Source organism: Coenobita brevimanus, chromosome 19, assembly GCF_032717465.1.
Source record: "Coenobita brevimanus isolate Jiangsu-jjx chromosome 19, ASM3271746v2, whole genome shotgun sequence".
In the NCBI taxonomy this organism is placed as follows: Eukaryota; Metazoa; Arthropoda; class Malacostraca; order Decapoda; family Coenobitidae; genus Coenobita; species Coenobita brevimanus.
The window spans coordinates 129,497-145,874 of NC_136972.1; the positions used below are offsets into that span (position 1 = coordinate 129,497).

At 43.3% G+C, this 16,378-nt stretch overlaps 1 protein-coding gene across 1 annotated transcript in view; it reads right to left on the bottom strand.

The window, feature by feature from the left end:
• Positions 1-538: 538 nt before the first annotated feature.
• The window catches only part of LOC145391602 (sodium-coupled monocarboxylate transporter 1-like), a 32,677-nt gene continuing 16,837 nt past the window's right edge, over positions 539-16,378 (bottom strand). Inside the window, exons 7-13 of the mRNA XM_080266146.1 lie at positions 15,569-15,687; positions 15,172-15,326; positions 13,606-13,836; positions 11,818-11,840; positions 8,017-8,120; positions 2,571-2,624; positions 539-723 (exon numbers count right to left, since the gene is read on the bottom strand). Coding sequence (XP_080122272.1) covers positions 539-723; positions 2,571-2,624; positions 8,017-8,120; positions 11,818-11,840; positions 13,606-13,836; positions 15,172-15,326; positions 15,569-15,687 — 871 coding nt within the window. The remainder of the gene's footprint in view (positions 724-2,570; positions 2,625-8,016; positions 8,121-11,817; positions 11,841-13,605; positions 13,837-15,171; positions 15,327-15,568; positions 15,688-16,378) is intronic.

Below are 16,378 nucleotides of genomic sequence, written 5' to 3' on the forward strand. Positions count from 1 at the left end.
TCCTGATGGACTATCATTAGTGAACATCTGTATTATAGCACATTTTCTCCTCTTCCTGTTAATAAGATGCCATTATATAAAATTATTTACTGATTTGTCTAAAGTAGGCTATGGAAAAAAAAATAATCGTAACCAGCACAACATACATTACATGCTATACTGAACTTATAAATATAAAAGTAATGGTAGTGCACTCCGTAATTATTCTAAAGGAAATTATGATTATACCAAGCATCATCATTATAATATTTGAGGGCTTCACTGTTACATGTAAACGGCACCACTCCAATGTTCCTGGCTTTAAAACAGATCATTACAAGAGGCTTTTCATTTATATGATATCTTGTCAATGTGTGATGAACTCATTGCGGAAAAATCAAAACATCTGAAACACGCACTGGTAGAGGTAGAGTTTTACACTGTATTTAACCAGCTGTACATTTTCTTCCGACAGAACTGGGAAGATGGTTGTTCCTTTACTGTTCATGTCGGAGAACACTGGATTGATTTGTGTGTGGTGGTGGTAAGGCAGCATAAGCTAGGGATGACTGCCATTGTGATGACTCTTGGCTCGGGGCAACATGGTCATGTTGGTCACATGGTCCGCCTCATAGACATAATTCGCATTATGTGAACCACAGCAGGTACTCCACAGCCATTGATGGAGCCTCCCGCAGCTGAGAAACGACAACCGTTTATCCACAGCGTTTGGGCTCAGAGGACCTGGAGGCATCAGTTCAACAGTTTAGAGTCCAGTTAAGCTTTTACAGGCACTCTGTTCCTGAAACTATGAAAGTAACAGCTCCATATTTATCTATGAATATACTACACAATAATGTAAGCAGAGTCTTGCCAACACTGGTGTAGTTTCAGCTTAATATTTGTACATATTATCCAACAGGTTACCAAAAAAGATTGTTACAGTATAGAACTAAGTCTGATTTATTTGGGGTGAGCTTGTGCGAACAATTGATATATGCAAATACTGTATTATAATATGCCCTTGTAATGAATGTAGCCATGTAATGGAGCTAGCTCTGTGGCTAGAATGAGTAGTGGCTGGAAGAAGTTCAGGGAGCTGTTGCCTCACCTGACATTGAGAGGGCTGTCCCTCCGTGCTAAGGGATCTTTGTATGTGGCATGATTGTGTTAGTAGTGTAATGCTGTATGGTAGTTAGACTTGGGCAGTAAAGGAGGAGGATATTGGCTTTCCCAGACATACAGAAATGACAGTGATTAGGTGGATGTGCAGTGCGTTCCTGAGTGCAAGGCCTTGGGGAGCTAGATCTACGATGGAAGAGTTGAAAGGTAGGATGGGACCGGTGTGTATCGGTGTTGTGATGAGAAGTGGTAGATTGAGGTTGTTTAGGCATGTGGAGAGGATGGGGGATGATAATTGGGTGCAGAAAGTGAGAAGTGTTAATGTAGGGGGTAGGGAAGCAATAGGTAGACTGAAAAAGACCTGGGATGAGGTCATTGGGTGTGACTTCAGGGATACGGGACTAAATAGAGAAGCTGCCAGAAATCGAGCAGCAAAGAGAGCCGCCATTAGGTGACCGAGCCAATGCATGCATGTTGGAGCCTTCAAAAATGAAACCAATGAATCCACCAGATCTGCCCTTTTCAGTCTGTCTCCCTCTACTGCTGGTTACATCACGATTAAAGCTTCCAAGGCTTCACAAAACTTTTAAGTATTGAAATTAGTCTTGTGAAGTATCCAAGAACTGACTAAGAGTTGTTGTAATAGAATATTCTAATTTTTAAGTCATTGTTCTTGGCATGGAATTTAACCACTTATTTAATATGTGAGCTTTAACAGAATATACAAAATATAAGAGCATACTTCCAGACCATGTTGAGATTTCATTTAGGTGGTATGGCCCCTCTTTTTGTGGATGCACCATTGAAATTTGAAAGTTGATTCCATTTGTGTGAAATATTTTTATGTTGTAGCATTGATAAAGGCTTCAGCATGCTTGCATGCATCTGCCTTTGTCACCTAATGGCGGCTCTTCATGCGGCTCAATCTCTGGTAGCCTCCCTATTCAGTCCCTTATCCGTGAGGTCACACTGCATGACTTCATCCCAGGTCTTTTTCAGTCAGCTTCTTGCAACTCTACCCCCGACGTTCATTTTCCGCATCCAGTTGTCACCCTCCATCCTTTCCACACGCCCAAACCATGTCAATCTGCCCCTCATCACAGCACCAATACGCTCCAGTCCCATCCTTTCTAACTCATCAGTCGTAAACCTAGCCCCCTCAGGCCTCACAATCAGGACACAATACACATCCACCTAATCATTGTCATTTCTGTACATTTGAGCCTACGAACATCCTCATCCTTTACTGTCCAGGTCTCATTACCATACAGCATTACACTCCAAACACATGCCGCATACAAAGATCCCTTAGCACAGAGGGAAAGCCCTCTCAATGTCAGGAGAGGCAACAGCTCCATGAACTTTTTCCAACCACCCCTTACTCTAGCCACAAGGCTAGCTCCAGCCCCACCACAAGTAAATAACTTGTCCCCTAAATTACAGGACTTCAACACACTCAAGAAACTCACCAGCAGGATCAATCCTTTCACACTTGACTATCTCTATATGCTCTCCCAGACTCACTGCACTCATGGAATCAGCATTATGCACCCACTTACCACAAATACTGCACAAGATGCAGTTAGTTCCCACACTCTTGTGGCAAACTGTACATGGCCACTCTCCCTCTGCTTTGACAGTATGTGCATCTAATAAACTATGGTATATTTTATTTTTCAGATTCTAAAGTTGAATATCCACCCTATTCCGAAGAAAGGAAGTTCCTCTGACTCCTCTGATTACAGACCAATAGCTGTCACATCTTCTCTTGGTAAGGTATTTGAAACTTTAATTAATAAGCACATTGTTGAACATCTTGAATCCAACAACTTAATTAGTGATAGACAATATGGTTTTCGCCACAAAAGATCCACCATTGACATACTCAATCTCCTAACTCATACTATCCTTCAATCAAATGACCTACATGAAGAAACTCATGCAGTAGTCCTTGATATTTCTAAAGCTTTCGACTGAGTATGGCACCGTTTCCTGCTGTCCAGACTCCCTGGCTATGGACTAACGTCTTTTGTTCCTTTGATTTCCTCATATCTCAGTGACAGGAAAATAAGGGTAAAAGTAGATGATGTATATTCCAATTTCCACTCAAATAACGCCAACGTACCGCAGGGATCAGTTCTGGCGCCAACCCTGTTCCTGGTTCATATTAATGATCTCTTATCTGCCACCCACAATCCCATCCACTCTTATGCAGATGACTCAACACTACATAGTTCATTCACACTCAGACACCCATTTACAAAGTATAATATCTCTACCTCTCAACTCAGTACAGCCATCTCCATAAATCAAGACCTATCTATGATCATTGAATGGGGACAAAACAACCTTGTCTCATTTTTTTTTTTTTTTTTATGCGAGGAAGAAGGAACCAAAGGCCATGGCCCGCAGTAACAGTTCCTTCCAAGAGAAAAACAAAATACAATAGAGAGCCAAATTCAAGATCCGATCATTTTGAGATGCCTGGACACACTGCGTTTAAAAGACTGGAGATCATAGGCAGCAGGAAATACAGACAGAGGGAGACAGTTCCAGAGCTGACCTGTTGCATAAATGAAAGACTGGGAGTAACGGTTAACTCTTGCATTAGAGAGTTGGACAGAAAAGGGATGAGAGTTTGCTGCCAGACGGGTGCTACGCGCCCGTCGTAGAGGTGGAGGAATGCAAGCAGACAGTTCAGAGGAGCAGTGACCATTAAAGTAGCGATAGAAAAGAGATAAAGATGCAACAGTGCGGCGAAGAGACAGAGGTTGAAGGGAGTCAGTAAGAGGAGGAGAGTTAATGAGACGAAAAGCCTTTGACTCCACCCTATTGAGAAGAGCTGTATGTGGGGAGCCTCCCCACACATGAGAGTTGTACTCCACACAGGGGCGGATAAAACCTCTGTATAGAGTCAACAATTGTGCAGGGGTAAAGAAAGAGCGGAGTCGGCTTAGCACACCCAATCTCTTGGAAGCAGATTTTACAAGAGATGTAATATGATCTTTCCAAGATAAGTCCTGAGTAAATGAAACCCCAAGCATGTTCAAGGATGATGCAGGATTAAGCTGAATATTATTAAACATTAATGGGTATACCTGTGGAAGATTTTGTCGGGTTGATAGGTGTAAGAACTGAGTCTTAGATGCATTAAAGACAACCATATTATTTTTACCCCAGTCAGCGATACGAGCCAAGTCAGACATTAGGTGTGCCATAGCCTCATCCCTTGTTTCTTGAAGTAACTGCTGAGATGGGCGTTGCGGGAACCGAATGGAAAGGTGAAGGGTGGAGTCATCAGCGTATGAGTGGATAGGGTTAGATGTACAGCTTAGAAGATCATTGATGAATAAAAGGAAGAGAGTTGGTGATAGGACAGAGCCCTGAGGAACACCACTGTTGATAGATCTAGGAGAAGAACGATGGCCATCTACAACAGCGGCTATCGAACGACCAGAAAGGAAGCTAGCGATGAAGGCACAGATAGAAGGTTAGAAACCGTAGGAGGGCAGTTTGGAAATTAAAGATTTATGCCAGGCTCGATCGAAAGCCTTTGAGATGTCAAGTGCAATGGCAAAGCTTTCGCCAAAGTCCCGAAAGGAGGATGACCAGGAGTCTGAAAGGTAGGTGAGAAGATCGCCAGTGGAGCGTCCCTGACGGAACCCATACTGACGATCGGAAAGAAGGTTGTGATAGGAAAGATGCCTTAAAATTTTTCTATTAAGAATTGACTCGAAAACTTTTGAAATACAGGACGTTAAAGCAATTGGACGATAGTTGGAGGGTTGGGAGTGGTCACCCTTCTTTGGGACTGGCTGAATGAGAGCAAACTTCCAGCAAGAAGGAAAGGTACAAGTTGACAGACAAAGGCGAAAGAGTTTGCCTAGGCAGGGTGTAAGCACAGAAGCACAGTTCTTGAGAACAACAGGAGGGACCCCATCAGGCCCATATGCCTTGTTAGTACTGAGGCCAGTGATGGCAGAAAATACATCAACTGAAGAAATTTTAATGTCAGCCATGAGGAAGTCAGAGGGGAGAAGTGATGGAGGAACAGCACCGGAATCGTCTAAGGTGGAATTGGAGGAGAAAGTCTGTGCGAAGAGATCTGCTTTATCAGTAGAAGAAATAGCTACAGAACCATCAGAGTAGAAAAGAGGAGGGAAGGATGATGAGGTATAGTTGTTAGAAAGATTTTTGGCAAGGTGCCAGAAGGAGCGGGAAGAATTCGAGTTGGAGAGTTGAGAGCATTTAGTATGGATGAAATTATTTTTAGTAGAGCGAAGAACAGACTTAGCACAATTCCGGGCAGAAACGTAAAGATGATGTGATTCAGGGGTGGGTTGGCTCCGGTACCTTTTGTAGGCCCTCTCCTTGTTGCGGACAGCATTAGAACAAGCGTGATTAAACCAAGGCTTTCTTGCGTTAGTCAAAGGATATGAGAAAGGAATGTATGCTTCCATGCCCGAGAGAATAACCTCTGTAATGTGCGAGGCACACTCAGATGGCTCCCGGCCATGGAAGCAATAATCATTCCAGGGAAAATCAAAGAAGTACTGCCTGAGGGCCTCCCAGTTCGAGGCTCCAAAATGCCACAGACGACGTTTCCCTGGAGGGTCCACAGGCCGTACTGGAGTGATAGGACAGGTTAAGGTAATAAGGTTGTGATCGAAGGAGCCCAACGGAGAGAAAAGATTAACAGAGTAAGCAGAAAGATTAGTTGTGAGGAAGAGGTCAAGTATGTTGGAGCTCTCTCCAAGGCGGTCAGGGATTCGGGTAGGGTGCTGTACAAGCTGCTCTAGGTCATTAAGGATAGAAAAGATGTAGGCTTGTTCACCAGGTGGATCCGTGAAAGGAGAGGAGAGCCAAAGGTGGTGGTGAACATTGAAATCTCCAAGAATGGAGATTTCAGAGAAAGGAGAAATGGACAGAATGTGTTCCATCGTAGAAGTAAGATAGTCGAAGAATTTTTGATAGTCAGTAGAATTAGGGGATAAGTAAACAGCACAGATATATTTAGTCAGAGAATGACAGGAAAGCCGAAGCCAGAGTGTGGAGAATTCAGAAGAATCAAGTTCAGGAACACGAGAGCAAGATAAGTCGTTGCGTATGTATACACAACAGCCACCTTTGGCTTTGAAATGAGTATAGAGAAAGTAGGAGGATACAGAAAAGGGTTTGCTGTCGGTTGCCTCAGACAGCTGAGTCTCCGTCAGAAAAAGAAGGTGAGGTTTAGAGGAGGAGAGGTGGTGCTCAACAGAGCGAAAGTTAGATGAAAGGCCGCGAATGTTGCAGAAATGAAGAAGAAGAGAGTCAGACAGTGGTTCCAGGCACCTCGAGTCGTCACCGGGAGAGGGGCAGATGGTAGGGGCATTTATGGTCCCCCCCCCTGGGGACTCCGAGGCTTGATTGATAGACGCCATTTTTATTGATTTTTGAAAAGGAAGTGTAGTGTGTACTGTGCATGTAGTTTGGTGAAGATAGTTAGAGAAATTTGTACTGGAGAGCATGCTGGCCTACTCTCTGTGTACCTGAGACACTGAAAAAGTTCAGCAAAGGGGGATGGTCAGGAACTAGTCCTGAGGGCTGATGAAACGGGAGCTCCAGCACTCCCTGTCATCAGCTTTCCATCCACCTCGGGAGTACTGCCCTGCTCGACTGGTGCTACAGTCTACTCAAAAATTTAATGCTAGTAAAACTAAATATATACAATTTACTAACAGACAGATATTGCCAGCTTTGTATATTACCTTCAGGGCTACTAATAAGCCCATATTCAACAGTGTTGAAATTCTCAGCATCTCACTTAACAATGCCCTCAGCTGCACCTCTCATGTTAGATCACTTGCTAAAACCGCCTCAAAGAACCTTGGATTATTGTACAGAGTCCATAACTTCTACACTGACGAGCAGTTACCTATAATTTATAAGAGCCATTTATGCTCACAGGTTGAATATTGCTCACCCTTGTGGAATGGATGTGGACAGGTTGCATTAAAACAACTAGACAAATTCAGAACAAAGCTGTTAGAATTATTAACAACCCTCCCATTACAAGTAAACTACCTCAGATATATTTATGGCAAATGCTCAGACGAAGTTGCGTTCAAGGTGCCACCTCTCCATGCCCTCCTTCGTGCCACACGGGCATCTGTTAGAGCTCATGACTGGAATGTCACTCAGCCATGTTGCAGAACTTCTGCCTATCAGAATTCTTTCATTCCCCGAACTGTATCTCTTTGGAACTCGCTTCCCCAGAGTTGCTTCCCTCCAAAGTTCTACCTACAGCTGTTCAAGTCTAACTGTTACAGATAACTTATGAACAGAGGACACCAGTAATCTGGTGTATGGATTATTTTTTTTAATTCGTTTGTTTTTCTTTCCTCTGTTCTGTTATTTAAAAAAAATGTGTTATGAAAAAGTGGTGTTGGGTCTGTATAGAGTAGCAGTGACACAGCTCTGTTCAGAAAATTAAAATATCCCCTGGAACTACTTTAACTTAGCCTAGAATTATGGTCTTGCCATTCTAAACACCTTTCACAACATACCGGTACTTCATGACAACAGAAGGTGACAGAACAGGAATTACTGTTTGTGCATTGCAACTCAGCCATACTAGCACTGCCATTCCAATCTGCTGCTGCATCACCACTTGTTCCTAACAATGCTACCAGCCCTGACTATTGGTGTACTACCACCTGGAACAGCTTGGTCTACCAGTCCCAAATACTGATAAACAGTACCACCATCTGCCACTACTGGTGCTAGTCGGTGTACCGCCATCCAGTTTGTCAGGTCTACCAGAGCTAACTGTTGGTGTGCCATCACTATATTACTAGTGCTAACTGTTGGTGTGGGCTCACCCCCACCCCCTGCCAACCAGTGCTGAGTGGACATTACAACGGCAAGACAGCTCACCAGTACAGAGGGATATGAGGTTGCTGATGATGAGGGTCATGATGATGCCAGTGATACCGAAGTAGCAGTACGAGACATCATACACGGTCCTGCCCTCACTCCTGCTGGCACCATACCACACACCCTCAAACATTTGCATATGTAAAGAAATAAACTCACAGAATCATTACCAGCGAATAAGAACAAACGCTGTAGTCATGTACATGTAAAAAAAAAAAAAAAAGAATGAAGTAATGGAACTGAGAGCAAAAATTATTGTGATATGTCTGTTCATTGTTGTTGGAAAGTTGATATGGAAGAATTATCATGGAATAAGTGAGGCAGTATATAAACACACCCGCTGATTGATGAACTTGATGGCTTCACTAGTGGTTGGGGATTTATGGATCAAATCCCTGTAATGGAACAATGGGAACTGCTTATGAAAAGAAATGTTAGATGTTTATGCCAGATATCGTTTATATAGGCTCCAACATGCTTGCCTGCATCGACCTTGGTCACCTAATGACAGCCCTCCACGCTGCTCGATGTCTGGCAGCCTCCCTATTTAGTCCATTTTCGCTGAGGATTTGGAAAAAGCATATGCCAAGGTAACCAGAGGGGGATATGAAAGGTTTTGTGTATGTATGGTATTGACAGAAAGCAATTGATTGCTCTTACGAGTTTTTTAATTGTAGTCAGGATTGTGTAAGGGTGTCTTAAGTCTATCGCCAGACTCCTTAATCCCGTAAGGGGTGGCCACAAACAAATCGCCTCCATGTCTCCCTGTCCCCCTCCATTTCACTGCCCCACTCCCAGCTCACACCTCCCTCTCTCATAGACCTCTCCACCCCATCCCTCCATCTCATCCTTGGCCTCCCCCTCCCTTTCCCCTCCCTCCACCTCAGTCACATACATTCTCCTCGTCAGTCTCTCACTCCATCCTCTCTACATGGCCAAACCACCTCAGTGTGTTTCTCCTAACATTTTCTATCACATCCACATCACAACGCTCCTTCACATCCTCATTTGTCAATCTGTCTCTCCACATGCTCCTCTCAGATAACTCATTTCAACTGCTCTCACTCTTGACTTCTGTCCCACCACCAAGGTCCAAGCTTCACTTCCATAAATTAGAGTTGGTATCACAATAGTGTCACGTAGTAACTTCTTCACTTCCCTGTTCACTTCCCTGTTTCTTATCTCTGCTTTCAAGGAACCAGCAACCTTTCTTCCTTGTTGTACCCTTTCAAGCACTTCACCTTCCAAACTTCCATTCTTACTCATCACACTAAAGTACTTAAATGCACTCACATTTTCCATTTCCTCGTCATCCAGCATCACTGTACATTCACTGACTTCACTTCTCTTGAAGACCATAACTTTACTCTTCCCTACATTCACCTTTAGATTCCGTTTCTTACACACTCTCCCAAACTCATCCACCAAGCCTTGCAGCTCCCCTTCGTCTTCAATTAATAACAGAGTATCATCTGCAAACAACAGTTCAGGTAGTTTCCAAACACTGCCCTCATTAGGGCCACTCCAATATCTTCTGCCCTACCTTGTATCTCTTTTATAACCCCATCCATATACAGATTGAACAACCATGGAGACATGACACTTCCCTGCTTCAATCCAACCTTCAGGTAGAAAAATTCTCTCAGTTCACTATCCACACGCACTGCAGCCTTAGCGCCCTCATACATAGTCTTCACAGCATTCAACAACTTCACATCTACTCCATATATTCTTAATACTTTTCACAATCCTTGTCTTTCCACCCTGTCATATGCTTTCTCCAAATCCATGAAGACTGCATACAACTTCTTTCCCTTTTCTAAAAGTATTCCACTAAAGATCTAAGAATGAGTATCTGATCTACACAACCTCTTCCCTTCCTAAAACCTCACTGTTCTTCTCCAGCTAATTCCTCTGTTATTTCCCTAATTCTGTCAATAAGTATTCTACCATATACTTTTCCTATTACACTAAGAAGACAAATCCCCCTATGATTACCACACACTTCTTTTTCCCCTTTTGGTTAGTACAAGGGAATAATTATACCTTACTTCCAATCCTCCGGGACTCTTCCCTCCTCCCAGGCCAATCTGCACATCTTCCACATCCATTCTACAACTATCTCTCCCCCATGCTTCAGCATTTCACCACACACTCTATCAATTCCTAGGGCTTTCCCTACTTTGACTTTCTTCATTGCTTCCTCTACTTCCATGCTACTGATTTCTTCCTGTCTTCTCACATCCCTCCTTCCCCCAGCCCCAGCCACTTATACTCGCATTACTTTCATTGTCTATGTTCAACAATTCCTTAAAGTGTTCTGCTCACTTTTTCTCCCTTCTGCACTAGTAACCAACCATTTTCATTTGTCACTCCCCGACTAACTTCACTGCCACCCTGTCTAACTCCCTTTACCTCTTTCCAAAACATTTTCTTACATTCCCTCCACTTTGAACTCAAATTCCTTCCAAATTCCTCATCCACTCTCTTCTTACTCTCTCCCTTGTTAATATTTTCACCCCTCTCTTCCTCTCCACATATAGTCTCTGTTCCGTCTCACAACTTCGTCCACTCCCTGTTTCTCATCCACTCAGTATAAGCTTTCTTGTTTTGTACCACAGCCTGTCTCATCTCTCCATTCCACCATGCTGTTCCTTGCACCCCTTTTTGTCTTCTCTTCACCCCACACACCATCTCACATGTTGCACAGATTTCTTCTGTGAATATCTTGCACACACTTTCCACGTCCCTCATCTGCTCCGATCCATAGTTACCCAATTGCTCCTCCACTTCTCTCTTATATTCAGTCTTTTTCTCATCCTCTTGTAACCTTTCCACTCTCCTTGCCTATACTATTTCCTCCTGTCCTTCCTTTCTTCTGTTTCTCCATTTTACTTGGACCATGATTTTCGTCACCACCAAGTGGTGGTCAGAAAGTCCACTCCCTCCAACCTCTATATACTCTTTCATCCATTACACATCTTCGCATCCTTTCATCCACACACACATACTCATTGTCTTCCTTTCATTTAGTTCATCACCCACCCTTCTCAACACCGCCATGTATACCTATGGATCATTTTGTACCTGAAGAGGTTACCAACCCCTTCCCGGCAAAAATGTCCACTAAAGCACTGCCAGTCTTAAGAGTGTGATATAATATCAGTGTTAGAGTGAGATAAGTACGAGGTCTGTTCAGAAAGGATCCGACCTAAGGCTCTAAAAAACTGAATAGGTAACATGCTGAGCTAGGACATTATTCACCCACAAAGTAGGACCCTTCAGACTTAACACACGTACCCCAGCATTCTTTCCACTCCTTGAAACATTTTCCACCATCCACTCGCATTGTAGCCCTAGCTCCTTCGTACATACTCTTCACAGCACTCAACAATTTCCTCCACCCCATAATTAACCTATATTCTTAACACCTTCCACATACCTTGCCTGTCTATTCTGTCCTAAGCTTTCTCCAAGTCCATGAAGGCAGCATACACTTTCTTTCCCTTCTCTAGATACTTCACTAAACATCTTAGAAGAAATATCTGATCTACACACCTTTTTCCCTTCCTAAATCCCCCTTGTTCTTCTCCAGCTGGCTTCTCCATTATATGCCTAACCCTATCAATGAGTATTCTACCATATATTGTACCAGTCACACTAAGAAGGCAAATACCCCTAGAGTTACCACATACTTCTCTCTCCCCTTTTCCTTTGTATGAAGGAACAATTATACCTGATTTCCAGTCCTCTGGAACCCTTCCCTCTTCCCAGGCCAGTCTACACAACTTCCATATCCACTCCACTACAATCTCACCCCCATACTTCAGCATTTCACCATACACTCCATCAATTCCTGGGGCCTTTCCCATCTTGATCCTCTTCATTGCTTCCACTGCTTCCGCCCTACTGATCTCTTCCTCCCTCCGCTCATCTCTTCTCCCAGCCATTCCCCAACCACTTACACTCGCATTGCTCTCACTCTCTACATTTAACAAATCCTCAAAGTGCTCCTTCCATCTCCTCAATTTCTCTCTCTTCTCCACCAACAATCTATTATTTCTAGATTTCATTCCCCAACTATTTCCCCTTTCACACTGTCTTACTTTCCTTACCTCCTTCCAAAACAATTTCTTACTCACCCTTCACTTCACATTCAGACTCCTCCCAAACTTTTCATCCACTTTCTTCTTACTCTCCTTCACCATCTCTTCACCTCCCTTCTCCTCCTCACATATACTTCTCTCTTCTCTCTCATCTTCTCCCCTACCCATACTCACTAGCCAGTCACTATATGCATTCTTCTTTTGTTCCACACCTCGTTTCACCTCATCATTCCACCATGGTGTCCCTTGCACACCCTTGCATCTTCTCCTGACTCCACAAACCACCTCACATGCTGCACCTATCTCTTCCGTGAATATCTTACATACATCTTCCACCCCTTCCATCTGCACTAACTCATACCTTCCCAATCTTGCTTCCTCTGTGCTCTTTTACTCTGCCATTTTCTCACTGTCTTGCAACTTCTCCACTCTTCTCACAGAAGCTGTCTTCCCCATCGTCCCTTCACCCATTTTCTTTGCAGCCTTACCTTGGCCATCACTAAGTGATGGTCCAAGATTCCATTCCTCCAACCTCTCCACACTCTTGCATCCAACACTTGTCTTCTCATTCGCTCATCCACACACACATAGTTTATCACTGCCTTTCGTTCAACAAGTTCACTGTCCCATCCTCCTCATGACTCTCCATGTATACCTGTGGATAATCTTATGCCTAAAGAAGGTGTTGGCTATTGCCAACTCCTTACCAGAACAGATGTCCAGCAAAGCACTACCATTCCCATCTACTTCAGCTGGCACACCCCACTGACAAACCATTCCATCCACTTGTACATTCACAACTTTCCATTCATGTCTCCAATCAAAAACACTCTCTTGCAGCTCTGAAACTTGTCCATACACGCTTCTACACTTGCCCAAAACTCATCTTTCACTCTTGCCACTCAGTCCTCTGTCGGCGCATACCCACATACAATCGCCCAAGCTTGTCCACCTACTTTCATCCTCACCTATACAATCCTTGCACCCACTGTTCTATACTGTCTTGTATTCTTCTTCCACTTCTTGCTTATCATCAGACGTACTCTCTCTCTTGCCCTCCCATTCTCATTAACTCCGGCACATATTCCTAAACCGTATTCCCATTCTCTCACCCTTTCACTTTTTCGTTTAGTTTCGGTCAGTCCACATACATCCACTCTTGCATCCTCAAGCACCTGAGCAGTCTCTCTCTCTTTCACTTCATCATTCACTCCTCTCACATTCCATGTCCCTACCATTAGAATGTCCTTTGTCCGTTCCTTAGTCGTCAACGTATGGTCCGTCCTGGTCCGAGGCGCTTTATTCGCTTGTTTAGTTAGTTCTTTTTACGGGGTGGGGCACTAACCCACCACCAACCCTTTTAATCGCCTCATATGACAAGCAGGGATACTGGGGGAGTATTCTTGAAAACCCCCCTACTTGTAGTTAAAATGAAAGTTTCATGTTTGGTGACACTGTTTGTTAACCTGTTAGTGTCAGGTGCCATAGTGGTGAAATCTGCAGTCAGGTCAATGGTGAGATTGGTGCTGGGTGTAGCAGTGGTCATGTTGCTGATGAAGGCGACGATGGAGTTGTTGACATGGTGGAGGAGGTTCTCAGGACAGCTGTCAACAGAAAGGGGGAGGTGGGTGGGGGTTCCTCCCCCGCGCAGGAACTTGCCCACCACCACCCAAATGTTGTAACAGAAGGCCACCAGGAATCCTAACACTGCACCCTGAAGATTGTGGTTTGGTCATATGAATCTGTGGTTTTATGTGGACATCAGTTGATAAAAAATACTACTTGCATGTGTTATAATATTGCCCTCCGTATTCCCAGTAGACCTGATATTAAAAGGAAGAGGATCAACTGGGATAACAGTCCCATATCCTCTATTCTTACTCTCGGCAGTTTTGCAGCATTCCTCTGGTCTAGGTCCCGCACTGATAATAAACTAGTTCGTGTGGCCTTTTGATATGAGGTGTGATTATGGTGACTGTGTTAAGGAATTCAAGGTATGTTGTGTTGGCACTGAGTGAGGCAAGGATGAACGGGCATGAAGTGGAGGAGTGAGAAGATGTGAAATGTATAGGTCAGGTATATATGCGTGAGTGGATGGTGTAAGGAAGGAGTTGCTCTGTTGACGAATGATGTATAGCAGAGGAATGAAAGATGATAAATTTGTCAGCGTGAGGTTTATATATGCCAAGTTCCAATCTGGGAGAAAAATGTGATAATAAAAGACACATTTGGTGATGGGGGAGAGAGAGAGAGAGAGTAAGCTTGACACTGGTGGTATGAGCATAGTAGACAGGACTGAACTTATGCTGTAGCTAATTATATTGATACATATAATTCTTCCTTTGTGCATTAATGTAAAGTACAAAAGTTTTGCTGGTGGAAAATATGAAATCCACAAGAATTACACAGCAGTGTATTCAAATAATTGACATCCATTGATAATGAGAGTGATTATGAAGAAATGTATGATAAATGAGAGGAAGAGTAAGTTGCAAAACCTGTGACATCTTTGCTTCCCTACATAGTTTCAAGATGAACAGTGATTATGAAATACTAGGCTATATAAGAGTGAAAGAATTAGCAATAATTATTTTATGTCACGATTTATATAAAGCAATCCGTGCTGCTTCTGTCATAATAACACAAGGATTGTACAGTTCTGGTGGCCTATCCTGGCTAGCCCTTTGCATGCAGTACAGTATGCTTCACCAATCAAAGAACTTTCCAGCCAACGTAGCAGCCATCTTCATACAAGTTCCCTCTCACATACCACTCACAAGAAGGTAATGAATTGCATTTACTTATTCTGCGGGATGTGCTTGACCATTAGGGAAGGCTAAACTTTAGTTTTGAAAGACCTGATACCTCCTCCCCTCTCAAAACCCTGTGTGGGAGGTAATGCCTGAAAGATACAGTAAATCCCTTTAGTTGTAGGTTACATATATAAATTCTTGACTAATAATAATATGCTCCTCACGGGGCAACGTAGGACTGGATGATGAAATGAAATAACAATACTTTTATGTGGAGAGTGTAAACCTGTGCCCACCTTTGTGTTGACCCAGGGTGTGCACATGCCAGCCAGGAAGACGCCTATGATTGGTCCCTTGACAGATCCTGAAATGCTGTAGAAGATGTGGAAGATGTTGCCCAGGTTGCCTGCCAGCATACCCACACAGATGCCAGATAGGCCCATCACCACAGCTGCCACCAACATGCAGCATCAATACACAGTTCCACAATACAGTGTCTACCAGAATGTAAGGAAAGTGTTTTGCAGTACTCTATGCTGATGATACAATCTGGTTCCATTGTATAAAATTATAAATGCCATGGACAACATGCAATGCTGAGTGTGTATTGACAACACAGGGAATGATTTTTAAAGTTTATGGCCCCATCAAAACTGCTGAATTATTGCTGATAACATGAGAAGAAAGCCTTACATATGAGCTTGAGGACTCTGGTGGCTGAGGCATCTGACATCCTGCTGAAGTATGGAATATCCTTCAGAAAGTCCTCCCACAGCAGGCAAGCCATGGAGTTAATGAAGCTGGACAGCGAACTGTATTGAAAGTGGGACATTTTTTGGTAATTATGAATGTGTTGTTTGAAAGGGAAATTTTTTCCCCAAGCTAGACCTTACTAGATCATATAGCCCTGCTAGGCGACAGGAGGGCGCTACCCCTCCCGGCATGGCAGCTACCGGCGTAGCTCGAACTCACGACCCTCCAGTCCGAAGTCCGATGCTCTACCACTGTGCCACCCTGACCCCATGTGTTGTTTGATAAATACACAGATGATAACTTTAACAAGAAATATATAATCTATGATTATTTTTCTTGCATGACTAATGTAAGTGAAAGCTAAAGTTTGAAATGTGGCAAATAGTCACTTAAAGTGGAAGGCTAATGTGTGATTTGAAAGTTGTGATATGGAGAAGGAAATTAAACAAAATGGCTGCAGGAGAACTTCAAAAAGGATTATATACTAGGCTCAGCATTGTCATGTGGATGGAAGAAACTGACTTGAAAAAAAAAAAAAAAAAAAAAAAAAAAAAAAGGGAAAGTGATCCATTGAGAAATGTGGAATAATATATCCTTGGATAAGAATTGATGTAGTTGAGAACAGAAGCACAATGGAGTTGTTTCCTCCAAGAACTGTAGACTGCCTCCGGTGTGACAACATGGAATACTTATATTTTGTGAGGGAAGTACATACACAGTGGATGATGGAAGAATGAGATACTGTACAGT